At 45.1% G+C, this 26359-nt stretch overlaps 1 protein-coding gene and 1 non-coding gene across 4 annotated transcripts in view; one reads left to right on the top strand and one right to left on the bottom strand.

Moving 5' to 3' along the window:
* The window catches only part of APMAP (adipocyte plasma membrane associated protein), a 33704-nt gene extending 10446 nt beyond the window's left edge, over window positions 1-23258 (top strand). For 2 of the 3 annotated variants that reach the window (XM_006741182.3, XM_081833277.1), the window contains 8 exons: window positions 994-1110; window positions 5040-5155; window positions 12231-12323; window positions 13800-13916; window positions 15008-15182; window positions 15801-15935; window positions 16384-16576; window positions 22067-23258. In XM_006741182.3, the coding sequence (XP_006741245.1) occupies window positions 994-1110; window positions 5040-5155; window positions 12231-12323; window positions 13800-13916; window positions 15008-15182; window positions 15801-15935; window positions 16384-16576; window positions 22067-22285 (1165 nt within the window). In that variant the 3' untranslated portion in view covers window positions 22286-23258. Of the gene's footprint in view, window positions 1-993; window positions 1111-5039; window positions 5156-12230; window positions 12324-13799; window positions 13917-15007; window positions 15183-15800; window positions 15936-16383; window positions 16577-17855; window positions 17880-22066 lie in introns of those variants that run through there. The other variant, XM_081833278.1, reaches the window with a different exon arrangement.
* LOC115943565 (U6 spliceosomal RNA) lies at window positions 11685-11787 on the bottom strand. Its single transcript, XR_004078150.1, has one exon. It is a non-coding gene; the product is annotated as a U6 spliceosomal RNA (small nuclear RNA).
* Window positions 23259-26359: the final 3101 nt, after the last annotated feature.

Here is a 26359-nt window from a genome sequence, read left to right as displayed (position 1 = left end):
CACTGCCCTTCAATGAAGTATTTGTTAAGTGTGAGTCTTGATATTTTTTCTTTAAGTCAGCTTTTTTTTGGATAGAAAAAGATTCTCCACCTTAGGAGCTCATGATTTTATTTGTTTAAAGTTAATCTTGATGTAAGTGTATAATAAATCTGAATGCACTTAAAGCAAATAATGATCCTGTGAAGTAGCAAGAGGCTAAATGTGCTTGTTTACCAGATGAGTAATGGTGTATGTGAGGATTGTTTGAGAGATATTTTAGTTACCATTGGTCATTTGTCCAAAAACATCACACAAGATTCCCAAGGCAGCCTTTAGATCTTCCCAAGGCTTTAGTAGTGGTGACTTGGAATTGTGATTGTATAGATTCTTTGTAAGTAACTGTCAGTATCTGTCAGACCTCTGCCAGGTAGAGAGCTGGGATTTGCTTTGAATTCTTGAAGGTGTGGTGTGATTAGCAAAATGATTGGAGAATTGGATGCTCAGGAGGTTGTTTTTTGTTCTCTTTGCTTCATGAATTTGTCTCTGTCTCTTTTATCTACCAAAGCTGTGAATCTTAGGGACCCACAGTACTGAGTGTTGCTGCTGTGAATCCAAGTACCAGGAAATAGTGGCTTTTGGAAAACACATCTTCTCTGTAGACAAGTGTGTTTGCATTACTTCATTGCACCTCTTTTCTTCCATTTTTGTGTTTATCAATTCTTTGATTTGCCCTCTTTGAGACTCCGCTAGAGGATTGAAGGTACAGCTTATCATTCTGTCTGGCAAATAACTGATAAGTGTTTCCCACACAGCTGGAAGATTAAAAAAAAGAACAGAGGCATGTTTGCCAATCGTAGCAAACAGCCCTAAAGTTTCATCACAAGCCACAGAGGTCAGTGGTCTCACGGTGACACCAGGCTAGAGGCCTGCTCCGGCTTGACAGGCTTTGAGACCAGCTGAGCTTGTCCCAGCTGAGCCTCTGCTGATCGCCTTTGTATATTTCATCTCTCGCAGCTCCTTTAGTGGCCGTGTGTTCCGAGTGACCTTCTTGATGCTGGCTGTCTCCCTCACCGTTCCCCTGCTTGGAGCCATGCTGCTGCTGGATTCTCCCATAGACCCACAGCCTCTCAGGTGAGCTGTCATGGCCATTCTTGGGAGGGCTTGCTTGGCAAGGGTAGGGTGGGATAGTGTCTAGGGTAACAAACCAATTTGATCTGAAAGGTAAGCTACTAGGAGAGAGGGAGAGAGATTTGTGATTTCTTTAGTGCCTGAGTTTTGTGTGGAATCAGATGTTACACCATATGTGAATGGTATTGTTGATGATACGGTTTCAAAAACAAAACTGTACAAACCACATATAAAACCCAGAAAAACCCCAAATAAGAGAAGCTTATGTGTTAATTAACCTGAATTCATTTGAAGTGGCAAAAGCACACACAAAGGTTAAGTTTAAGTTACCTTGTTTAAATTTTATAAGTACTGATTTTTCAAAAGCCTTGTAATTAGTATTCTACTTTTCCTAAGTTACCTCTCATTGGTGGGCATCTATGAGGAATGCAGTCCATTATAACTTGAAAAAAATAGTGTATACCTAGGGACTCTGTGAAATATATTCACGTTTGTAATTATAGTAATGCAGAGCCAGGCTCTTAATGGTGTGATGATTTATGACATCGATGTTGAGCTTATGCCAAAAGGGTTGTGCAATCCGGTTTGATAAGTAAATTCCCCTTTCCTCTTGAAACTTTCTAGAGAGGTGAAGCTTTTGGAAGTTTATTTTAAGTAAGTTTAAAAACTTCAGGCTCAAGTTTATATTGGACTCAATTCACTGAGAATGTATTCAGCATCTAGAATGCTTAAGGTAGGTACCCAGCTGAATACAAAGATACAAAGAGGACACAGTTCTGACCTTAGATTGACATTTGTATACAAGAACAACTTTTTGTTGTTGGATTTAGAATTAGTAAAGGTACAAGGTGCTGTTAAAACATAATTAGCTTCCGTAACATTGAGATTGGGTGAAGGCCTGGGCATTCTAGACCCATGACAATGTTGGCCTCTAATTCCTGATGTGTCGGTGGACCCTTCCGTGTGTCTTTCTGGCCCGAGCTAGGCCCAAGGGCATAGAGGGTGTCCTGTCTTGGGGGGGGCTCCCAGGACACATTGTGGGGGATACGGGTTCTCTCTTGCTAACCCCTGTCAACATGTAGAAGGATGTGGCTCAACCCACCCCAAATAGAAACTGACCTGGGGCTTTCTGGATAATCTAGTTGGCTAATGACAACAGCAAAAAGGGCTTCTTTCAAACTCTGTTCAGAGCAAAAAGAGCAAGGGAGGGAAATGCACTGTCTGGGGCAAGTAAGTGGTTGCGGTATTGACAATGACGGGAAGGCAGAGCTCCCAGCTTCTGCTGCACCTCTGTTCTCTCCACCAGCTGGTGCGGTGGGGAACAGGATCAGGCCAACTGGCCGGGTGGGAGGACGGCTGACGGAAGTGCCTCAGAGAGTCTGCCTCTGGTGTACATGACCTCCCGGGAGGGCTGAGACCACACTTAGCAATGGCCAGGATGTCACAGAGAAAAATAAAGATGGGTGCAGACCCCTCCAGAATGGATTATTATGCAGTTGATTTCAGTTCTAGGGAGCAGTCACTGGGAAGGTTGCAGGGCTTTGTCAAAAACCTGCCATGCAAGGCAGCCTTCTTTCTTCCTTGTTTGGAAGACTGGTGGACTGTGGTAGGTAGGACATATATGACATCCTGATTTCTGGAGGATGTTGGTCAGTTCTTTCAGGATACATTTGATACATGGAGTTAATGGGACTTAATATGAGTTAGCAGGACTTGGGAGTTAACAGGGAGTTGATAAGGGTTTATGAGTTCACGGGCTTTAACAAGGGTCCACGTGGCCTGGCTGGCCTTCCTGAGGCCGTTCTTCCTTGATGCTCCTGCTGCTCAGGCTGCAGAAGTCAGGGCCCTTTCTTGCCCGTTCTTTGCATTTTCTCATATAAGTTTTCTTCTTGCCTCCCTATTGAGATAATAGTCAGGCTGTTTGTTGGCAGGGATGGTGCATGAAGTACTGATTAGGTTGATGCTACAAGTATTTCTTGAGGACTTCCTTTGTATAGGGAATTAGGCAAGGTCAAGGACTGGACAGAAGGGGGTGGCTGAGTATCAGGTGTGCTGTCCTCTATCCCTGGGCTGTACATGTTTGTGTTGTTCAGTCTTCACATGCATCTTGGGAGGGCTGACCTTTCCAAGGTCAGAATTCGAACCCAGCTGTGTCCATCTCCATAACCCAGGCTTTTCTCACCAAAGTATGCAGGTTGCAGCCCTGCTCTCTTCCTTTGGAAATAAAACTCCTAGTTTTATTAGGTAAGTTACCTATCTAATAACTTTATTAACTTAATAACTTTGTTAATAACTTTATTAACTTCTAGTTAAATCATGAGTTTTTTTTTTTAAAGCAGGTGAAAGCCATAATTGGGAGGCAGGGTAGAGTGAAAGGGTGGGTTGGGGGAGTTTATTCAGAGGAAATTGTGCTGTGTCCTGAGTACATGCCTGACTCAGAGGAGGCAGTAGGAAGTGAAGTGCTCTGCTGGGAAGAGAGGGGTTGGGTAAGACCGGGAAGCTTCTTCATCATTCCACAGCCTCAACCACCCCTTCCCTCTTGGTTCTCCCACTCCAGTGGGCTGGCTAGGAAACTGCCTTGCTTCAGGGCAAGGTAGGGAGGGAATTGGGAGATAGTCTCCTGCTCCGCTCCCTCCTTTGCTTCTTCCTCCCTCCCACAGTGTTCACTGGGAGCCTCCTGTATGTCAGGTGCTTGAGATACAGCAGTGAAAAACACAGACAACCCCCGGATCTCATGGGCCATGTGTTCTAGTGGGGATAGACAGACAATATATGTAACAGAGAAGTGAGAAGCTGCTAAGTGCTATAGAAAAAATAGAGTGGGGTAAGGGGCTGGGCTTTTGAGGGGAGGTCTGGAGTATTGTACTGGGTGGTCAGAACAGGTGTCCTCTTCAGGGAGAGGGCAAAGCACAGAGGAGCTGGGGCCGAGGATTTCAGGTGGGAGGTGCCTGTTAGGTCAGGAACCAGCATGAAGGGTCCTGGGGAGGGCAGAGTGAACAAGGGGGAGAGGACCTGAGAGAGGTGACTGGCCAGGCTGCTGGGGGAAGGGCGCCCCTGCAAGGCCATAGGCTCTGGCTGAGATGGGGCCGTTGTAGGGCTGTGAGAGCCGAACACTGTGATCTGACTGTATTTCACAAGGTGCTGGGTTGAGGGTATACACTGTAGGGAACAAGGGAGGAAGTGGGGGCCAGAAGATGGTGGCCTGGACCAGGGTGGTAGCTGAGGACATGGGGAGAACGGCTTCAACCATGTCTGTCTTCTGAGGGTGCCACCAGCAGGATTTGAAGGCTGTGAAGGACCAGCAGAGAGGGAAGATCCCTGGAGCTGAGTCTGTTGTCAGGGGAAGGGTCCCCGGCCCAGTGGAAGCTGGCTTCAGAGAGAAACCAGGCTGGGCCCTGAGAGGGACAGGTGGGAGTCAGGGCGCACCTGTGCTGGATGATGGGCTGGTGGCGCCAGCCCCAGGACAAACTCCTCTCGTTCCTTCTGTCTTCTCTGTGAAGTAGGAAGCAAGGCTATCAGCTGTGAAATGTCAGCACCACTCCCCTCTGTCTCAATTGGATTTTAATGACTGGGCAGGCACTGGGAAAATAAATGCCGGGGCGTGTGAATCAGAGGGTGGGAGGAGGTCTAACCTGTCCCGAGGGCATTGGACTGTGACTGGAGCTCAGGTACATGGAGGCCCCAGATGCTCTCAGGTGATTACCAAAGTTCTTGCATTAGCCATAATCATATTTAATTTTTTTTTATACTATGACCTTTTCTAATATCCTAGAATGGTGTTTTCTTTAACCTTTGTGTTTCTGGCAACTAAGGATGTTGTTGCAACATGCCCTCTTTATCAAAGAATGGGGAGTTATGCATGAAGGTGCTCAGTAAACACTTTCTTCATGTATTTCTTATAGACCAATCCCTGTAATTGCATTATTTTACAGCTTCAAAGAACCCCCTCTCTTGCTTGGCGTTCTGCAACCAAATACGAAGTTACAACAGGCGGAAAGGTTGTTTGAAAATCAACTTAATGGGCCAGAGTCCATAGCAAATATTGGGGGTGAGTAAAGCCCTGGAACTTCAAGACTCCCTGAGGGGGGATTCTGCCAGAGCAGCCTTGATGCACCCTGCTCCTCCTGGGTGGGGGGCCCTGGCTGTTCTCCTCAGCTGCAGACGTGACCCCTCAGCTCTCTGAGTTACAGGTCATTTCAGTGCTGGGTGGTTTTGAGTTCATGTGTGTGGAACACTTTATTCTGTCAAAGTGTTGGGCCCATTAAATTGAAAGGAAAAAGGAAAAATATACTGATGTTTAGCTCATTTATCAAAGGTAGGTATTACTTGATAGAACATTGTTTCTTCATTCAGTTTGTCTTTGCCTAGATTCCATTTTTGAAAAGAATACAAATGAGGGCAACCCGGTTGGGGGTTGGGCATCTGCCTTCAGCTCAGGTCATGATTCCAGGGGTCTGGGATCGAGCCCCGCGTGGGGCTCCCTGCTCAGCGGAGAGTCTGCTTCTCCCTTTCTCTCTCTCTCTGCTGCTCCCCCTGCTCATGCTTGCTCACTCTCTCTCAAATAAATAAAATCTTTAAAAAAAAAAATACAAATGATTCTCAGTATTTCCACTGTTGTTTTGTTTGTTTTGTTTGAAGCTGACTTTGGTGGGTATGTTTAAGGGTAACTTAACTATCTGCTTCAGACTTGCCCAAACCTAAAAACTAGACATGGGTCTGGTTCTAATTCTTGAGTCTCTAGCCACTAGGCATTTTCTGCCTTTGAGAATGAAGCTTAAGCTCAGGAATCAAAAGACACAGTTAATGAGCAGCTGAAGAGCTGAAAATGGCATGAGGATTTCTGAGCAGCTTCCTGTGGCAGGCTGCCCTCATTCTGCATGTGGTGTGCTTCCATGGAGCGGTGTAGATTCCTGCCTCCCGTGTGCTGCTTTGCTATGGGCAGGGCGGGGTGGTCTCCCAGTGGCATGGACCGCTTCTCTTTCCCCTACTGTTGGATGCGGGACCCAAATCTGGTGCATTTCTGCAACCGTTGGTTTGTTTGGCTGGCAGTCAAATTTGTAAGAGGGATAGGCCTTTCATGGTAGAACCTCGAGTTTCTCTTCAAAAGACATTGACATTTATTAATGTAACAAATTTTGCTTTTTTGGTGAAAAATAAAAATTGATATTTAAAACTGGAACTCCTAGGAGTTAAGTGATCTTTTCTGTTATCTTTCAAAGAGAATATTTCTCTTGTCCCCTCCCTTTTCCTCTTGGGCTGACACCCTATTGCTCCATGGCACCGGGGTTTGCCTTTTTCCCTTAAAGGAGTTGGTGGTTCTCTCTCTGACGTTTCTAGTTAGGCACAGTGGGGGTCTGTTACCCCCCTGCAGGTGTGAACCACAGGGAGGCCCCCAGGGAGCCGCTGCTTCCCAGCTTCATTTGGAAGTTGTCCTGGGGGCTGGAGGCACTGGCCTCAGGAGGGTGCGGGGGAGAGTAATCACCAATTAACATACTTTAATTTTTTTAAATAAAATTTATTTCTTAGAGCATTTTTTTATTATGTTCAATTAGCCAACATATAGTACATCATTAGTTTTTGATGTAGTGTTCCATGATTCTTAGAGCGTTTTAGATTCATAGCAAAATTGAGGGGAAGGAAGAGATTTATCTCATACCCTGCCCCCCACCAGCACATATACACAGGCTCTTCTGTTATCAATACTCAGCAACGGCGTGGAACATGGTAGATGAACCTACCCTGACATGTCATTATGACCTGGAGGCCATGGTTTACCTTAAGGCTTACTTTTGGTGTTGTATATTCTGTAGGTTTGGACAAACGTACGAATGATGTGTATCCACCATTATCATATCATACAGAGTAGTTTCACTGCCCTAAAAATCCCCCCAAATCCTCTGTGCTCCACCTGTTTATCCCTACCCACCCTGCAACCTGCGGCAGCACTGATCTTTCTACTGTCTCCATAGTTTTGCCTTTTCCAGAATGTCATATAATTGGAATCATGTAGCACGTAGCATATAGTCTTTTCAGATTGGCTTCCTTCCCTTAGTAATATGCACTTACGGTTCCTCCATGTCTTTTCATGGATTCATAGCTCATTCCTTTTTGTTGATGGGTAATATTCCACGTGTGAATGTACCAGTTTATCCATTTACCTACTGAAGGACTTCTTGGTTACTTCCAAATTTTGGCAATTATGAATAAGGCTGCTATACACATCCACATGCAGGTTTTTGTGTGGACTTATGTTTTCAACTCATTTGGGTAAATACCAAGGAACACAGTTGCTGGATTTTAAGAATATATTTAGTTTTGTAAGAAACCATCAGACTGTGTTCCAAAATGGCTGCACCATTTTGCATTCTGACCGGCAATGAATGAGAGTTCCTTTTGCTCTACATCTTCATCAACATTTGGTGTTGTCCGTGTCTTAGATTTTTGGCCATTCTAAGAGGTGTCTAGTGGTATTTCATTGTTTCAATTTGCAATTCCCTAATGGACATATAATGTTGAGCATCTTTTCATATGCTTATTTTCTATTTGCTTATCTTTTGTGGTAAGGTGTCTAAGGCTTTTGGCCATTTTAAAAATTGGGTTCATTTTCTTCTTTTTTTTTTTTTTTTCATTTTTTCAAGGTTTTTTTTTTTTATGTTATGTTAATCACCATACATTACATCATTAGTTTTTGGTGTAGTATTCCATGATTCATTGTTTGCGTGTAACACCCAGTGCTCCATGCAGTACGTACCCTCTTTAATACCCATCACCAGGCTAACCCATCCCCACAGCCCCCTCCCCTCTAGAACCCTCAGTTTGTTTCTCAGAGTCCATAGTCTCTCATGGTTCATCTCCCAAAAATTGGGTTCATTTTCTTATTGTTGATTTTAAGAGTTCTTTGTATATTTTGGATAACAGTCCTTATCAGATGTATATTTTACAAATATTTTCTCCCAGTCTGAGGCTTGTTTTCTATTCTCTTGACAGTGTCTTTCACAGAGCAGAAGTTTGTTTTAATAAAGTCCAACTTAACAGTTATTTGTTCATCAATTATGCCTTTATTGTTGTATCTAAAAAGTCATCACCACACCCAAAGTCACCTACATTTTCTCTTATGTTCTCCTCTAGGAGTTTTATACTTTCGTGTTTTATATTCAGGTCTATGGTCTATTTTGAGTTAACTGCTGTGGAAGGGTGCAATGTCTGTGTCTAGATTAATTTTTACATGTGGATGTCCAATTGTTTCAGCACCATTTGGGGAAAATACAATCTTTGCTCCATTGTATTACAATATATTATGTAAGATTGTATTGTGAAACATCAGTTGACTAATTTATGTGGGTCTGTTTCTGGACTCTATTCTGTTACATGGAACCATTTGTCTTCATTTTTTCGCCATTACCACAATGTCTTGGTTACTGTAGCATTACGGTAAGTCTGGAAGTCAAGTAGTGTCATACCTCTGGCTTTGTTCTTCTTCTTTTGCTTCTCCATATGAACATTAGAATAAGTTTTAGGATATGTACAAAATGCTGGGATTTTGATTGTGATTACTTTGAATCTATGAATCAAGTTGGGAAGAACTGACCTTTTCACAATATTGAATCTTCCTATCCATGAACCTGGAATATCTTTCCATTTAGTTTTTTAATTTCTTTCATCAGAGTTTTATAGTTTTCCTCATATAGCTCTTGTACATATTTTGCTATATTTAGACCTAAATATTTTATTCTTTTGGGTGCTAATGTAAATGCTGTTCTCTTTTTAATTTTAAATTTTCTTGTTCATTGCTGGTATACAGGGAAGTAATTGACTTTTGTATATTATCCTTGTATCCTGAAACCTTGCCATAATCACTTATTAATTCTAGAAGTTTTTTTGTTGTTGTTGATTCTTTGGGATTTTCTACATAGACAGTCATATCATCTGTGAACAAAGGTTTATTTCTTCCTTCTCAGTCAGTATACCTTTTATTTCCTTCTCTTACTGCATTAGCCAGGATTTCTAGTACAGTATTGTGAAGGAGTGGTGAGGGGGGACATTCTTGCTTTTTTCCTCATCTTAGTGGGACAGCTTCCAAGTTTGTCACCAGTAATTATGATGTTAGTTGTAGGTATTTTCAAGTTGAGCAAGTGCCTTTCTATTCCTAATTTGCTGAAAGTTTTTATCATGAATGGGTGTTGGAGTTTGTTAAGGGCTTTTCTGCATCTGTAGATGTGATCATGTGATTTTTCTCTAACCTGTTGATACTATAGATTACTACCTATTTTCTTTTTTTTTTTTTTTTTACTTTGTTAATGTTTTATTTGGAATTTTTGTATCTAAATTCATAAGTGATATTGGGCTATAATTTCTATTTTGTGCTTGCTTGTGCCTTTTCTAATCTTTGACAATGTATACAATATCCTCCCTTAATATTGGCCTATTCAAATTCCTCATCTGGACTGTTCTGATAATTTTGTTTTTCTTTTTTTTTAATAATTTTTTTTAAAAGATTTTATCTATTTGAGAGAGAGAGCACGAGCAAGGGTGTGGGGTGGGGTGGGGAGGAGCAGAGGGAGATGGAGAAGCAGGCAGGAGGGAGGAGCATGGTTGCCATAATCACTTATTAATTCTAGGACCCTGGGATCATGACCTGAGCTGAAGGCAGATGCTTAACCAACTGAGCCAGATTTTTGCATTTGTGTTCATGAGAGATCTTGATCTATAGTTTTTTGTAATGACTGTCTGGTTTTGGCATTAGACTAATGCTGGCTTCATAGAATAAGTTAGGAAATATTCCCTCTTCTTTTATTTTCTGGAAGAGATTGTAGGGAATTGGTGTCATTTCTTCCTTAATTGTTTGGTAGAATTCATCACTGAACCCATTAGCGAAAGCTTTATGGTTTTTCTGTTTTGGAAGGTTATTGGTTATTGATTCATTTCTTCAATAGATACAGGCCTATTCAAATAGTCTATTTCTTCTTGTGTGAGTTTTGGCTGATTGTGTTTTTCAAAATATTGGTTTATTTCATCTAGGTTATCAAATTTGTGAACATAGAGCTGTTTATGATATTCCTTTTATTATCCCTTTATGTCCATGGGGTCTGTAGGGATGTTCTGTTTTTCATTTCTGATATTGGTAGTTTGTATCTCCTCTCTTTTTAACTTAGTCAGCCTGGTTAATAGATTATCATTTATTGATCTTTTCAAAGAACCATATTTTGGTTTTGTTGATTTTTCTCTTTTGATTCCTCTTTTCAATTTCATTGATATCTGCTCTAATTTTTATTTATTATTTCTTTCTTCTGTTTACCTTGGGTTTACTTTGCTCTTCTTTTTCTAGTTTCCTAAGATGGGAACTTAGATGATTGATTTTAGATCTTTCTTCTTTCCTAATATATGCATTCAATGCTATAAATTTCTCCCTAAGCAGTGCTTTCACTGCATCCCACAGATTTTGAGAAGTTGTATTTTCATTTTTATTTAGTTCAAGATGTTCTTCAGTTTCTCTTGAGATTTCTTCTTTGACCTGTGAGTTATTTAGAAGTGTGTTAATCTTTAAGTATTTCAGGATTTTCCAGCCATCTTTCTGTATTGATTTGTATTTTAATTCCATTGTGGTCTGAGAGCAATATATGATTTCTATTCTTTTAAATTTGTCAAGGTATGTTTTATGGCCCAGATTGTGGTCTGTCTTGCTTAGAATATTCCATGTGAGCTTGAGAAAAATATGTATTTTGCTGTATTTGGTTGAGCAATTGATAGATGTCAGTTGTATCCAGTTGATCAATGGTGCTGTTGTGTTCAACTATGTCCTTATTGATTTTCTGTCTTTAGAACTTGTCCATTTCTGATAGAGAGATGCTTAAGTCTTCAACTCTTATATTTATCTATTTCTTCTTGCATTTCTATCAGCGTTGCTTCATGGAGTTTGATGATTTGTTATCAGGCACATACACATTAAAGCTTATTATGTCTTCTTGGAAGATTGACCACTTATTATATGTAATGTTCTTCTTTATCTCTGGTAATGTTCTTTTCTCTGAAGTTGGCTCTGAGATTAATATAGCTACTCCCTTTCTTTTGATTAGTGTTGGCATGGTATATCTTCTATCCCTTTATTTTTACTCTATGTGTGTCTTTATATTTAAAGTGGGTTTCCTATGGACAACATGTAGTTGGGTCTTGTTTTTTGATTTACTCTGAGAGTCTCTGTTTTTTAATGGTATATTTAGACCATTGATGTTTAAAGTGATAATTGATATAGGTTAATATTTACCATAATTGTTACTGTTTTCTACTTGTTCCTTTGGTTTTTTGTTCCTATTTTTGTCTTCACTCTCTGCCTTTTATAGTTTTTTATTTTGTGTTGTTTTGTTTTTTAGTATAGTTGACACACAGTGTTAGTTTCAGGTGTACAACTTAGTGATTTGACAAGTTTATGCATTATGCTATATTCACCACAAGTATAGCTTTTATAGTTTTAATTGACCATTTTATATGATTCCATTTTGTCTTCTTGCTTAGCATATCAATTATACTTTTTCTAAAAAGTTGTTTTAGTGGTTGCCCTAGAGTTTGCCCATATACGTTCAAAAACTGTGGAATGTTTCACGAATTTGCATGTCATCTTTGTGCAAGGGCCATACTAACTCTGTGTTGTTCTGAGTGTAGTACATGTGCTGATGAACTGAGCACTTAATGTGCTTTAGTTTTATCCCAAGGGACTTCTTAGCCGTTCTTCCCCTTTAGTTGGGTATAATCAGTGTCAGCAGCAGACATCGACCTGAGGCAAACATGAACACGTGTCCCTGAGTGCTGAGTGTTAGCCCGAGAGTCCGCGCTCTTTTGAGAGTGGAAAATCCTCACAGTTTTTTCACTAACTGGTGTCTTCTGTACCCTTGCTCCAATGTCAGGTTCAAGCCCATGTGCCAGTGCCCCAGGCCCCCGTGGTTTTATGACTGCATGCTTTAAGGACTTTTTAAGGACTCAGACATCACTTCTCCTTCATCTTCAAAGCTGTCATTTTCTTTCTAGAGATGAAAAATACAAACAAGCCACCTCTGTTGTAGAAGGCAGCATGATCACAGTTCTTAGGCTAATCTAGTAACTCTCTTATTCCTTTTTATTTTTTTAAACAGATGTGATGTTTACTGGTACGGCAGATGGCCGGATCGTAAAACTTGAAAATGGTGAAATAGAGACCATCGCCCAGTTTGGTTCAGGCCCGTGCAGTAAGTCAGTGACAGCACCCCCGATATATGTCTGTGGTTATTGAGAAAGGTGCTGAATGGCTGTGTGGAGCTTAATTTTCCTAGAAGTCAGGTTCATCCTTGCAGAAGAAGAGCCCCAACCACCTGGCAGACAGAGCCTGACCTGAGTGCTGCCACCAGCTCTTCATTTGCCATGTGGTCCCTGGACCTCATGGTACCTGATTATCACCGTGCAGGTGTAGCTTGCCAACTAGGCAGTGGCCCCTGCACCTGCCAGTTACCTTACGGGCCTTGCACCCCTGCCATTCCATAGGGGCCCGTGTTCACTCTTGAGGTCACTTTGAAGAAGATTAATAGCCATTGTCAGAGTGCTGCTGTGGAAGAGCAGTTGGCTCTCGTTTACTTGCACGCTGAAATATCGTTCCTGCTCAGGCATTTCAGCAGCGTCATTCAGAGTGAAAACACCCTTATGTCACTCAGGTTTGGGGAAATTAGAGTAGAAGAATCTCACTGTTTAAAACCTGGTAGCCCACAGGTTTCTTAGTAGTTATTGTTTTTTAATAGCTAGAATGCTTTTGTAAAAATGATGCATTTTCATTGTACAAAGGTACAAAGGAGAAAGTAAAAGTCACCTCAGAGTCTTCACAGATACAACTTAACATTTTAGGGCATAGATTTTCAGATCTCTTTCTGTTCATGGGTACTCTGGTTTTGTGATGGAATCATACTCTACATTCGTTTTTTTAACCTGCCTTTTCCACTGTATTTTGGCAGTAAGTAGCCCTATAGTAAGTGCCCTATAGTAAGCACCCTGCAGTAAGCACCCCACAGAAAGCACCCTGCACTAAGCACCTTGCAGAAAGCACCCTGCACTGAGCACCTTGCAGAAAGCACCCTGCACTGAGCACCCTGCAGTAAGCACCCCTGCTGTAAACACCTCTGCAGTTAGCAGCTTACAGAAGCATCCCTGCATATAAAGCTCGGCAGTTAAACACACCTGCAATAAATATGCATTGCCATAGGTTTAAAAAGGGTACAGGTATTAATCTGAGGAATAAAATAGTAGCTCTCCCTTTAAGCCAGATGGAGGGAAAACTGCCAAGGCCCTAGATGCGCAGAGTATTCAGGTCAGGCAGTTGGGATTAAACTCACAATTACTGAGGTCCTGAGGGAATTCTAGAGTTGGGGCCTGGGTCCTGATGATGTCCCTGAGTTAACTGTTCAAGTCTCAGGATGCTAATATGAACACAGTTCTTGGATACCAATTGCTATTCATACGTTCAGATCCATATTCTCAGGTGGTCCCTCTGGATACACCAGACAGTTGTCATAAGTTCTGAGGGGGCTGGAATACTAGGGGATGGGTCTGTTTCTAATGCCATATCCTTTTTTGTTCTGAACAGCATGATGTATATTTAGGAAGGGATGGATGAGGTACTTGGAGGCACAGGTAGAATCTGGGACCAGCCACTGCTTCCTATCCGTTTGTTTCCCTAGAAACTCGAGATGATGAGCCTGCTTGTGGGAGGCCCCTGGGCATCCGGGTGGGGCCCAATGGAACCCTTTTTGTGGCTGATGCGTATAAGGGACTATTTGAAGTAAATCCCTGGAAACGTACGTAACAATGCCTTATTTCCTTCTCTGATGATTTCAGATGTTTTAAACAATATGTGCATAAGTGGATTTAATAGAATTTGTTCAGTACAATCTACTGGAGACTCTAATATTTTCTTATTCATTGAATCGTCCTGGAAGTATTGCCTACATATATCAGCTGTCATGTAACTCATGACCCCATTTGGTCAATCCCCTAATTTCCTGTTTGTGTTTTAGCCACAGGGTCTATTCCTCAAAATGTCAGAACTCCTCTTTCTGTGTTTATTTTCCTGTGTCTCTGTCTTATCTTCCTGTTTGTTCTCTGTCTGTCCCTTTGCTCTGTCTGCTTCCTCCCGCGTTTTTCTCCCAGTACGTGCTTCAGCAGAGGAGTTTGTACGATGCAGGAATCTGTTATCATGGGGGAGGGGGCTGGGGCTCTGGGTGGCCCCCTCTGCTGATGGCTGGCTGTGTGACTGTGCGGGTGCCTTAGCCTCTCTGTGCACAGATTACTCACCCATGAAACCGGGCTAATGGTAGTGCCTGCCTTGTGGGATTGTGGGAGGGTTTAAATGAGATTGTACATGGAGACAGGTTAGTACTCCATAAATGGTTATTCTCCTGTTTTTAAAGTTTACCACTGTCACTGTTCCCATATTTAACACCGGATGAATGGAGCATTTTGTATTTCTCTCAAGCAACCCGAAAGACAGTTGCCTTTCACCTAAGATTCTTGATAGATTTTTAAAAGTCATTTGGTCTTGGTGAAAGGAAGAGGTCCTTATCCTTAGAGGCAGGATTTTGCCGTTAATGAAGTCAGTGTAAAAACATTAATCACCTAACAGCTAAAAGAAAGGAAAACACTGTTTTTTACTGGAAGAGGGAATAAATCTACTAGCGTATGACATGGAGAAGCTCATTTTAGTTTTCCCTTTCAAATCAGGTAGGCTGATGGAGACTTTGAAATTATTGACGTACAAGTTCTTAGAAGGAAAACAGGTCTTCTCTTCCTCCCTCCTTTCCTTCTTTCTTCCATTATTATTTCCTTCTTTCTTTCCTTCTTTGCCCCTTCCTCCTTTCCTCCCTCTCTCCTTTTCTTTCTTCTACCTCAGGTGAAGTGAAACTGCTGATCTCCTCTGAGACACCCATTGAGGGGAGGAAAATGTCCTTTGTGAATGATCTTACAATAACTCAGGATGGGAGGAAGATTTATTTTACGGATTCTAGCAGCAAATGGCAGAGACGAGATTATCTGCTTCTGGTTATGGAGGGAACGGATGATGGGCGGTGAGTGTTCATTTCAGATCTTATGCTCGGTGAGATCATCAGTCAGGCAGGGTGACTTCGGCAGAGCTTATTTGTGGGAGTCATTGGAGTGTTTCTGAGCATAATATTGCAGCTTTTGAGATAGGACTTTCATGATTCTGGAAACGGGTGATGGATGCAACACAACAGAACAAGATGTTCTCACTTTCTCTTTGAAAAAATGAAATGAAATAAAAGAATTGGATAGAGGCCAGTCTATCTGAGCATGTGGTCTAGGCACTCTGGGTGGACACCTCCCAGGCTGGCCTCCGTTTCAGGTCATCCCTCCCAAGGGGGACTCCTTTGAGGCTGGAGCCATGGGGGCCCTCCCTGGTGCTGAGCCAGTTCCCGGCTTGGTGAGAGAACTGAGTGGGGGGTTCTCTGGAAGAGGATGCCTGGGGTCTGCTCTGGATGGGAAGGCCCCCAGGGGCCAGCCTGGAGTCAGGTCTGGATGGAGGACCACCAGGGGCCTTGTCACTGCAGCATGAGGTGGATCCCCTTCTGCAGGCCCCCTGCCTGAGGCTCAGAAGGGAGTGAGGCTCCAATGTGGCAGGGGCCACAGACTCTCCCGTGTGAGCGTTTGCTGTTGGCGTCCCACAGCCTACTAGAGTATGACACGGAGACCAAGGAAGTGAAGGTTTTACTGGACCAGTTGCGGTTCCCTAACGGAGTGCAGCTTTCTCCCGCGGAGGACTTTGTCCTGGTGGCCGAGACGACAATGGCGAGGATAAGAAGGTGTGTGCGGCCCCTGCCGAGCTTTTGGGGGTGCGCCAGAGCTCGCTGTGGCCCAGCCCGGCTTGCTGGGAGATGTCGAGCTACATGATTGGAGATGGGGAAGGGCACCTTCTCCTTTGTGTGATAATGGAAGCAGTAAAATTCAGGGGTGCCTTTTCTTTCTCCTCCATCTCAGCCTGCTGAAAGTTGCGGTCTGGGAGGGTCTTGATTTAATGCTGACCACACATCCTGGGTCCCTTTTCCTCCCGGGGGTGCTGGGCTCCCTGCTACTGCTCCTGGCTGTGCCCCGGGCTGGTGAGGGCCCCTTTCACCATCTGGTGTCTTCCTTTGCGGTGGGCGCATTTACAGTTGTAAATCAGTTGGGATTAGGACCATTTTGGTGCTTGGCTAAAAGTTTTCCTTACATTCGGGGACCTCTGCTCACCACTTGCTTGGGTGAATTTTTCAGATTCTACCTGTCGGGCCTGATGAAGGGAGGGGCTGATCTGTTCGTGGAGAACCTGCCTGGATTTCCAGACAACATCCGACCCAGCAGCTCTGGAGGGTACTGGGTCGGCATGGCAACCATTCGCTCCAACCCTGGGTTTTCTATGTTGGATTTCTTATCTGAGAGACCCTATATTAAAAGAATGATTTTTAAGGTAACTATGAAAACTGTAATTCCAAAAAACAAAATGAAAATGCATCTAATTACGATCGTTTTTGACCTTTGGAGCTCTAAAAATTCTCGTGCTGCTTATAATATTTACTACTTCTAGTGACTTTTTTTTAAGTGTGAGTGAGCAGAGGGGAGGGGCAGAGGGAGAGAGAATCTTAAGCAGACTCCACACTCAGCGTAGAGCCTGACGCAGGGCTCAATCTCATGACCCTGAGATCATGACCCGACCTGAAATCGAGAGTCAAGAGTTGGACACTTAACCGGCTGAGCCACCCAGGCACCCCACTTTTAGTGACTTCTTTAATACATGTTTTCTGCCTCAGCCTGAAATGTAGATTGAAACACTTGAACCCTTTGATGTTACCCTTCTGGCTTCCTTGTCTGGGTATTTTTACCATCACCCTCACCATCATGTCCTATCAGTCACACCTGCCCCTTTGTGATGGCTGTTTCAGGCCTTCTCCCCTCTCCACAGACCCTGCAACTTGGCCTTCAAATGGGGCCCCTGCAGACCACAGTGCTGCTCCTCCTCAAATGGTTATCAGGCACGCCTTCCTGCAGCCACACGTCAAGACGCACTTTCCTTGGACCCCATCCCGCCCTGGCTCCTCCTGCCTTCTGAAACCTTCCTGTCATACTCCTCCATCCCCATAGGATCCTGACCTTTGACCTCTTAGCACACCAAACTCTTTCGTTACAAAAAAAATCACCCACCCTCACCAAGGGCCAGCCACAGACCTCTTAACACAGCCTTTCCCCCAGTGACTTCCATGAAATGCCCTCAGTGTAGCTCCCCATGTTTAGCACTGTGGATGAGGAACCTGCTGATAAGGGTGCTTCCATCATGCAGAAATCTTCATTTCCAACAAGCCCCATTTCACAGGCTGAAGAGATGTTGGAAACTGAGATTGGATATTGAATAGTGAATAGATATAGTCAAATAATTGTAACTTAAGGCCCTGGAAGGTACCAGGCAGCAATTACTGAGTCTGTACAGTGCTGGGCCCTGTGTCTGGGCCCTGCTGAGGGGCTGTAGGCACCTGCTCTGTCAGGCTGGCCCATGGCCTTCAGTTTTGTTGCAAGTTCTGTGGGTCACTGTGGAAAATCCTGGTCTGTTCAAAAATAATACATTCCTCCTCTTTGCCTCATTGGCTCCAGAGCCAGCATTTGTTCCCACTGTGACCTAGGAGGAGGCAGAATGGTGAGGTGGGAGGAAGGACAGGGTTTTGTTTTTTATTTTGTTTTGTTTTTGTTTTGTGCAGGGGTTTTGAAGAAGGCTAGGCCAGTTGTGGGACCCTGGGCAAATGATGTGATCTCTCTGCCTCAATTCCTCCATCTTTCAAGTGGGAAGAATAACAGCATGGTTCTGTTTTCATTAGCTACTGAAAAAGTGTAACAGGAATATGCGTATAATGCCCTTAGCTGACTTCAGTAGGTGTTCTCTTTCTGTACATGTCCGTTTTCCCACAGTGAAGCGGTGGTGGTAGTGGTCTGTCTGCCGCCTGCCCGCCCCCGCCCCCAACAGAACGCATGCTCCATCAGAGCAGGTGTTCTTCTGTTTCATTCGCTCCTTTGTTCCCAGCACCTAGAACAGCGTCTGGCACATGGTGGGTGCTCAGAAATTACTGTGGAAGCAATGTGTGCTCAGAGAGCTGAGGCCACAAGTGTGAGCAGGGGCTGGAGCAGTGACATGGTTCCTGGCACAGGAGAGCTCCGCACCTTCCTGAGGCAGATCGAGAGCAGTGGGAGAGGACCATAGGCCTTGCAGACGCCACAGAGCCTAGATCTTATTCTAACTATAATTGAAGTCGTGGAGGATTTTTGTTTGTTTTTAGTTTTGAGACAGTGTCAGACTTAGAAAAGTAGCAAGAGGGTAACAAAGAATTCCTTTCCCTGAACTATTTGCTAGTAAATTGCTGACCTGATGCCCTGTCATCATCAGGGTTTGGGCAATTGCCCTCGTGGATTCGACCCAGGCTGAGGTGTGGCCTTCAGCTGTCATGTCTCTTTATTCTCCTTCGGTCTGGAACAGCTCCTCAGTCTTGATCTTTTTGAGAATTACAGGTCAGTTATGTTGTAGAATGTTCCTCTGTGTGGGTCATCCAGCATTTCTCATGATTAGATTTAGGTTATACATCTCTGGCAGGAAGACCACGGAAGTTGTGTTCTCAGTGTGTCCTGTCAGGAGGCACGTGATATCAGCTTGTCCCATATGGGTGGTGGCAGCACTGGCCACCTGGTTCGGTGGTGAATGCCGGGCTTCTCTATGGTGAAGTCACTCTTTTTCCATTTGTAATTAACAAGTATTTTGTGGGGAGGTACTTTCTAAATAAGTAAACATCAGTGTGATCTCATGGTTGCCAGTTTTTTCAGTGGTTTATAGTCTCTTACTGCCATTATTTATTTTGAGGCTCAAATCGTCTGACTGTGACCAGTGGGAGCCCCTTTAGTGTGGCTCCTTGACCTTTGCCCATGTCCCTACTGCTTTTGGAGTGGTTCCTGGCTTTCTGGCAACCCACGTTGTTCATGCCCCAGCTCTGTAATGGACCACTTCTCCAGGAGCCCGGGTTCCTTCTAGAAGGGATCTGCTGCTACATGTGCTAATGGCTTTTGGCAGGTGACTGCCCTAGTCCCCCTCAACAGACAAGGCCAGAGAACATGTGCATGTGTATTCATATGTAGATAAACACATTTGACCCTTGAACAACGCGGGGGTTAGGGGCACTGGCCCCTGTGCAGTCAGAAATCTGCATATTAAAAAAAAAAGAAATCTGCATATAACCTTTGAGTCCCCAAAGACTTAACTACTAACAGCCTACTGTTGACCAGAAGCCTCACCAGTAACAAACAGTTCATTAACACATAATTTGTATGTTATGTGTGTTGTTTACTATATTCTTACAATAAAGTAAGCTAGAGAATATTAACAAAATTACAAGAACGAGAAAATACATTTACAGCACTGTATTTATAAAAAAAAAAATCTACACCTGCTGCAGTTCAGACCGGTGTTGTTCAAGGTCAAATGTATATGCGGTGTATGTATACTTGTTTACACACATGTTCATTTATTCATCATCTGTTTATTTAAGTTGAAAACTCTAAGTAATGCTGGTATTTTGGCTTCCAGTCCCATACCACAGGATTTATTCTAATTTTCTCCACTTCCATAATAGTACTTCCCTTCTCTAATAGTGAAACACCTGGATCCTATTACCCTTCATACCTGTTTGATCAGATTCCCTGGATGTCACCAATATGTGGCCGTTTCCCCCATCACACGGCCCCTGCTAGGGTTCTGGCATCCCACGCTGGGCCTTCTCCCTCCTCCCAACCATGGGAGGCTCCTGCCTTTTCCCTCAAAGGCTTGGATGCCTGTGCCAAGCTGTCCCCAGGTAAACACTGTCCTCACTCTGCCTGGGCTTTTCCAGCCTGTGCCAGGCCCTGCTTGGGCTCTGATGCCCTATTCTGTGCCACTGCCCTCCCCCCAGTGTGGACTCTGCCTCACCCTGCTTGGACTGACTCGTGGTCTGGGCCACTGTGGCTCCAGCCTCTGCACACACCTACCTTGCTGGGCCCTACAAGCCACTTCCTGACGAATTGTTCAGGAGGGGCGTGATGTAGTACAAAGAAAGTTTTAAAGAGACAAGCGTAGCTGCTGTGTGGGGGGCAGCCTGTAGCTTGGCTCCACGGGCTGTGAAGAGCCTGGCATGGAGGAGGCTGCAGCAGCCAGGAAAGGTGGTGGGGCAGAGCCTGGGGTGGGGGTGGTACGTCCATAGCACGTGATAAGACCCTGTGGTGCTGGGCTTGCAGGGTCTGGAGAGAAGGGATTAGGCGTGAGGGCAGGGGTCTCAGGATCAGCAGCTGGTGTCCACGGCCCTGTCTCCTTAGCCAGGGTGTCTGTCAAGTTTGAAGAACTGTTAGAAAGTCTGGGTGGAGAAGGGTCAGCACTGGGGGTTGGAGATTGGGGGGGAGATTTGAGAGCTTTCTGGGAAAGCAACTTAAACCCAGCAGAGGGGGTGAGAGGCCTTAGGGATAAGACGGAGAGAGCAGAGAAGGGGGGACCTGGCACTGAGGTGAGGTGGCATTTCATAGGCCGTGGGAAGCCTTATGAAGTATTTTAAGTTTTAATCAACTTTGCCATACAACTTTCTAGAACACAGTCAACTTGTATGGCTGCTTGGACCCTTCCAGTGACTAGGAGACTTTATTCATTGGACATTTACAGTTGTTTGGCTGTTTCCCCTTACGTGAAAAGGTAGACATCTGCCTATTTTCACTCACTGGTTTTATGCAGTAGCATACTGTCGTCATTTCCTCCCTGGTGTCCTGCTCTGCCAGAAATTGCATATCTCACCCTCTGGTTTCTCTGCTTAAAACCCTTCAGTTGCCCTGTGTGGCCCCTGACCTGGCTGAGCCACGGGGCTCCTAAAGGGTGCCTTGCTCAGCATGGAGGTTATCTCTACACTGGCCTCAAACAGAGCTGCCAGGGCCCTAGGGGGCAGGGACACGTTCATTTAACCAGTCCAGGTCTTTCCTCTAACATGAACTGCTCTCAAATCTCCATCATTTGCACCTTGCACATCTGAAATATTTTAAACCTAGTCTGAGGGCTTGGCGTTTATTCTGGTTAGGCTGTGCTGGTTTTAACCCGGTGTCCTGGGGTCCATGTCAGTGTGGGCTTGGCTTCAGTATCTTGTCTTCCTCAGGTGTGAGGAGCCATGAACCCTTCTCTTGGTTCAGCTAGCTCATTCAGAGTGGCGCCTGCATTGGGTCTGGTGGGTACTGTGGCGAGGACTGTTGGAAGGCTGCCATCCTTGTGCCAGGCTGGCCTTGCCTGGATGCAGGTGATAGGAGGCTCCTTGGCCTGCTCTGCCCAGGGGCAGAAGTGGGGGAGGCCTGCGAGGTGGCAGGCCCTGTGCCAGGGGCAGGGAGCTGGTTTAATCTGCCTCTGCTCTATGCAGCTTCCCTGTCACTGGAAGAGCTGGGCCCTTACAAGATGGGGAGGGGATATGGCATCTGTGAAAAACAACATTCATCTGAATAAATGTCAAAGAGCTTATTGGCTTCGTTCAGTGACTCATGAGTCAGACACCATCCAATCCAGCAGATACAAATGAGCTTGGAGGAGCAGTACAAAATGAAAAATTTTTATAGGCAGGAGGGAGCGGGAACAAGGTGGTTACACTGGACAAAAAACCGGGTTGGTTATCACCAGGCTACTTTCCTTTAGGGGATGGCAGGCAGATTACCTCATTAGTGCTGATCAGGTGATTCCTGATCGACTGGCTTAAGATTCCATTTCTGGGAGAACCCAAATTGTAAGTAAGTTAGGTCTCAGTTTGGTGACTTGGAGCTGAGCATAATTGACTCCCATTTTGGGCCCATGGTCTTGTTTTTAGCAGGCTGGATCTGCTCACACCACTCTCTTGGTCAGAAGCTAACCTCTGCTCACACTGTGCTTCCCTCCCAGCTGTTTAGTCAGGAGACTGTGATGAAGTTTGTACCACGGTACAGCCTCGTTCTAGAACTCAGCGACAGCGGAGCCTTCCGGAGAAGCTTGCACGATCCTGATGGGCAGGTGGCCTCCTACATCAGCGAAGTGCATGAGCACGACGGGCACCTGTACCTGGGCTCCTTCAGGGCCCCCTTCCTCTGCAGACTCAGCCTCCAGTCTGTTCAGCAGCCTTGACCGTGGCTGTGCCAGGAGTCCTCACACTGGGCACCACCGCTGGTCCAGGAGATTCCGTGCACACAGCCCTTTTCACCTGCGCCTGCCGGTCCTTGGACATGGACATTGGAAGTGGACAGTGAGACCCTGTGGATGTCTGGGGCCCTGTGGGATACCCCTCACCTGGGTTTGACATCTAGAGGGAAGCATAACATGCCACAGGGAAGATAAGTCCATGTTATACCATTTCCTCTTAAAAAACCTTTCTAAGTACAGTGATTCTATTCTCTAGGACTTAGGAGTCTTCATACACTTATAATAGGCCTCAGGGTTTGGTGGATAGAGCAGTAGATGAGATGTCCAGGGATCTTGTTTTTGCTACTGGCTGTCTTGCCAGCCTCAGTATCTTTACTATAAAATGTGGTAATACTGGTCTCTGGGGGTGGGGCACAGGAGGGGCAAGGGGAGCTCAGTGCAAAAGTATGTTGAGGCCAGTGAGTGGAGCTGTGTAAATGGTAGAGCTGTATTCTCCAGAGCTGTGTGGGCCGTGGGCCCTGGATCCTGTGCGGTCCCTTCCATAGCTCACACCCCCCAGCCTACGCCAGTTCAGCCCCACTCTGAACCAGAGGGTTTCAAGACTCCTGAGTCCTCATCAACCATTTAAAGGCAAGGACCTGAGAAAGTGCACAGAAGCATGTTGATCCCAGCAGCTCAGAGAGGACCTGCGGGGCTTCTCTCTGAACAGACCGCATCGATGGAATGATCCAGCAGCTGGGTACTACAGGGCAGAATCTAGGGGAGTCCTGTTGACACCCCTTTGTTCCTTACCTCTAGACCAGCTGATGAATAGTGCACATGTTAATATCATTTGCTAGGGTGTCACAAGCCCGAAATTGCTGTATATCCCGACAAGTGTGTACACACTGGTCCTAATTTTGTCAGAGGGACCCATGTAGTAATGATAATTAAATTGACTTTCTGCTCATTAACCTTTTCTGATGGTGTTGCCTGGGATTTCTTCTCTGATAGAATTAGGTTAACGGTGACTGGAGTTTGATTCCATCGCGGGTTGAGAGGAGGATCCTTTTGGCCAGGACCTTGTTTAGGGACCAGCAGTCCATCTGGCTCACTCCGCACCCCTCCCAGGGCGGCCGCCTCCGGCTACCACCTCCCGGCAGTGCTTCATCCTTGGGCAAGTCGCTCTTACACTGTGTTCCTGTCCCCAGCCTGCAGAATGGGGTTGATACCTGTTCCTCTCCGTCCTGGCTGTTCGTGAGATTACGGAAGACCTTGCGTCTCTGGAATCGTTTTCAGTAACTTGACAAGGAAATATTTTAAATAGGCAACAACAGCTGTGGTAAAACATGAACCGTTTGTGTTGTGTCGCACTGGTTGGCGACAAGCCCTTTGCTCCCTTTCCCAACCGTGGCCCCCTCCCCTGCGCTGGCCTGGCCTTGTTTTAGGGGAAAGAGTCAGGATCTGGAGGTTGGCTCATCTGTTGTGTTGCGTGCTCAGGGAGGCCTTCATGTGCAGCAGTAGGACAGAGTCAGAGACTGGCTTTAGTCCAGTTGGTGTGACCCAGAATGTATTAGGTGAATGACTCAATGTGACTTATGTTACTTTAGGGAAAGAAAATTGAGTATAGATTATTAAATACTTTTTAATAGATGGTGGTGCACCCCATATATCAGCTGTACGGGAGTACATTCTGCCATAAAAAACAATTTAAATGTGTGGAGCGCATAGAAGTTGACTTCTTGATTGAGAACAGAGGGCTTTACTTTTTAGTGCTTGCTTTTTACCAGTGCAAAGAAGCCGGTAAATTGCTTTTCACAGTTTTCAGCAAAGGAGTCTTGATTTTGACTTAGATGTTGATTTTCTGTCTCAACGTGTCACTTCCTGTGTTTTATCTGGTAATTTGCCATGGTGAGGTGCAAGATATAGCCTTATAAGGTTTAAATATGTGGTATGCTTTTGTGGTAAACATAAAGCAGATTTACTCTAATGTGAATTACTAACATGCTCTTAAAATTAAATCAAGCGATTCATTCATTGTGTGCTTCCTTATTATTGATTACAAAAACTCTGCTGGGACTCAGGTACTGCCTTTCATAGGACAGAAGCCCTGTTTTGAGATTTTTATCATCAACATGCATTTGCAGGGTGGTCTGTAGTTTAGAAAGTGTTTTCATGAACACTTACGTTTTACTGATGGAAGGAGATATAGTCATTTTATGGGGGGGACTGAGGCTTGCAGGGGCGGGTGGAGAGGACTTGCCCAGACTCACTGGGCACACCATGCCAGCACACCGCTGAGTCAGGACCTGTGGTCTGACTTCAGAATCTGCTGGGGAAGCTGGGAGGTGAGGCAGGGTGGTGTTCCCAGGACCTGGCTCTGTGGTGGTCACCACCCAGCCCAGGAGCTGGACCTAGGCTGCACATCAGAGTCCTCTGGGCTTCCCAGTCTTTCGGAATGGCCTGGTATCATCATGGTTTCAAGTTTCACAGGTGGTACCCATGACAGTGGTGGGGCACTCATCACTGCAAGGGCCCACCTGTACCCTAAAGGTGCTGGGCTGGGCGGACACCTGGAGCAGGGCCAGTAGAGCTGAATCCCTGAGAGTCTGTGTATAGCTAGTGAAGAGGTGTGGGGCATGGCCAGGGAAAAAGCTCTAGAACACTCAGGGCAAGACTGTCAGAATTTTGACTGGTTTTGCTCAGTTTTTGAGACCTTGAACAGTAAGTATTTTTTCTCTTCGGTCCTAATTCTGATATGTCTTAGAATCCTGGGTACTTAACTTTACATTTTCTCAGTGAGAATAACATTAGATGATGTCACAGCTTCCCTCTGTGTCAGAGTCATTCTCTCCGAGGCAGAGTAAAGCTCTAAGTCTAAAAACGCAGGTAAAATTGGGTTGGCAAGGGGCGCCTGGGTGGCTCAGTCGGTTAAGTGTCTGCCTTCGGCTCAGGTCGTGATCCCAGTGTCCTGGGATCGAGCCCCGCATCTGGCTCCTTCCTCAGTGGGGAGCCTGCTTCTCCCTCTCCCTCTGCCTGCTGCCCTGCCTACTTGTGTTCTCTATCTTTGTCAAATAAATAAATAAAATCTTAAAAAAAAAAATGGCAATACGAGACTTCAGGTCATCGCTGGTTGACGTCCACCACCTATGGTAAGTCACACCATCTCCATGTGGGTGTTTTGTTTCATCTGTTTGAATCCTACCAAATGGCTCTCTGGCCAGTCCCCTCCCAGGTCGGGCTTTGCTGTGCTCGGTCTAGAGCGAAGTCTTTCATGGGGTGGGGGTGAGGGGCAGAGTTAGGTTGCTAGAACAAGCAGCATGCCCACAAGACCTGCTCTACAGGCAGCTGTAGCCAGACGTCTGCAGTAGTGTGGTTGGCAGATGTGTCTCTGTGGAGGACAAAGGCACATGAGCTGTTGGCTTCCAGAAATCAGAGTAGCCTCACGCTGGCTCACTGGCTCAGGCCCTTTCCTTCTGGTGCCACTGTGGCTGGTGTAAGAGTTATTTAAAGTCAAGCATTGTCTTCTGTGAGGTATAGTTCATAAAGCAGATTGGGGATAATAAAACAGCTGACATATTAGAGAGTTAAGGTCGCCTAGAGTTCAGGCCCGAAGGTCCCCATGTAGAGAAGGTTTGCAGAAGCCTGAGATTGGGGGACCCACAGTCAACTGGCTTCTGCAGGAGCTGGTTTGTCTTAGTTCTAAGACTTCTGTTTACTTTATAGGAAGAGATTTTAAATACCTGGCCCCAAATGATGTTTTGAAAATTGTGGGCATAGGTTAGTGTTGAAACCTGAGAGTTTTGAGATTCAGATTTGAGGCCTCCTTCTCTGTCCCCAGAGGGAAGGTCAGCCCTGGCTCCTGGCTGGGCAGAAGGGGGTTCAAATGCAGCTCAGCTTGGAGCAGAGGTACTGTGAGGCTGCTCTCCCCCACACCTGTGTGTGCATTCTCATTTTTTTTTTTTATTCTTATGTTAATCCCCATACATTACATCATTAGTTCTAGATGAAGTGTTCCATGATTCATTGTTCGTGCATAACACCCAGTGCTCCATGCAGAACGTGCCCTCCTCAATACCC

Source organism: Leptonychotes weddellii, chromosome 10 (genome assembly GCF_054177405.1).
Source record: "Leptonychotes weddellii isolate Sample4059 chromosome 10, ASM5417740v2, whole genome shotgun sequence".
In the NCBI taxonomy this organism is placed as follows: Eukaryota; Metazoa; Chordata; class Mammalia; order Carnivora; family Phocidae; genus Leptonychotes; species Leptonychotes weddellii.
Note: the sequence above shows the minus strand (reverse complement) of the source record. Positions and strands in the feature narration are given on the sequence as shown.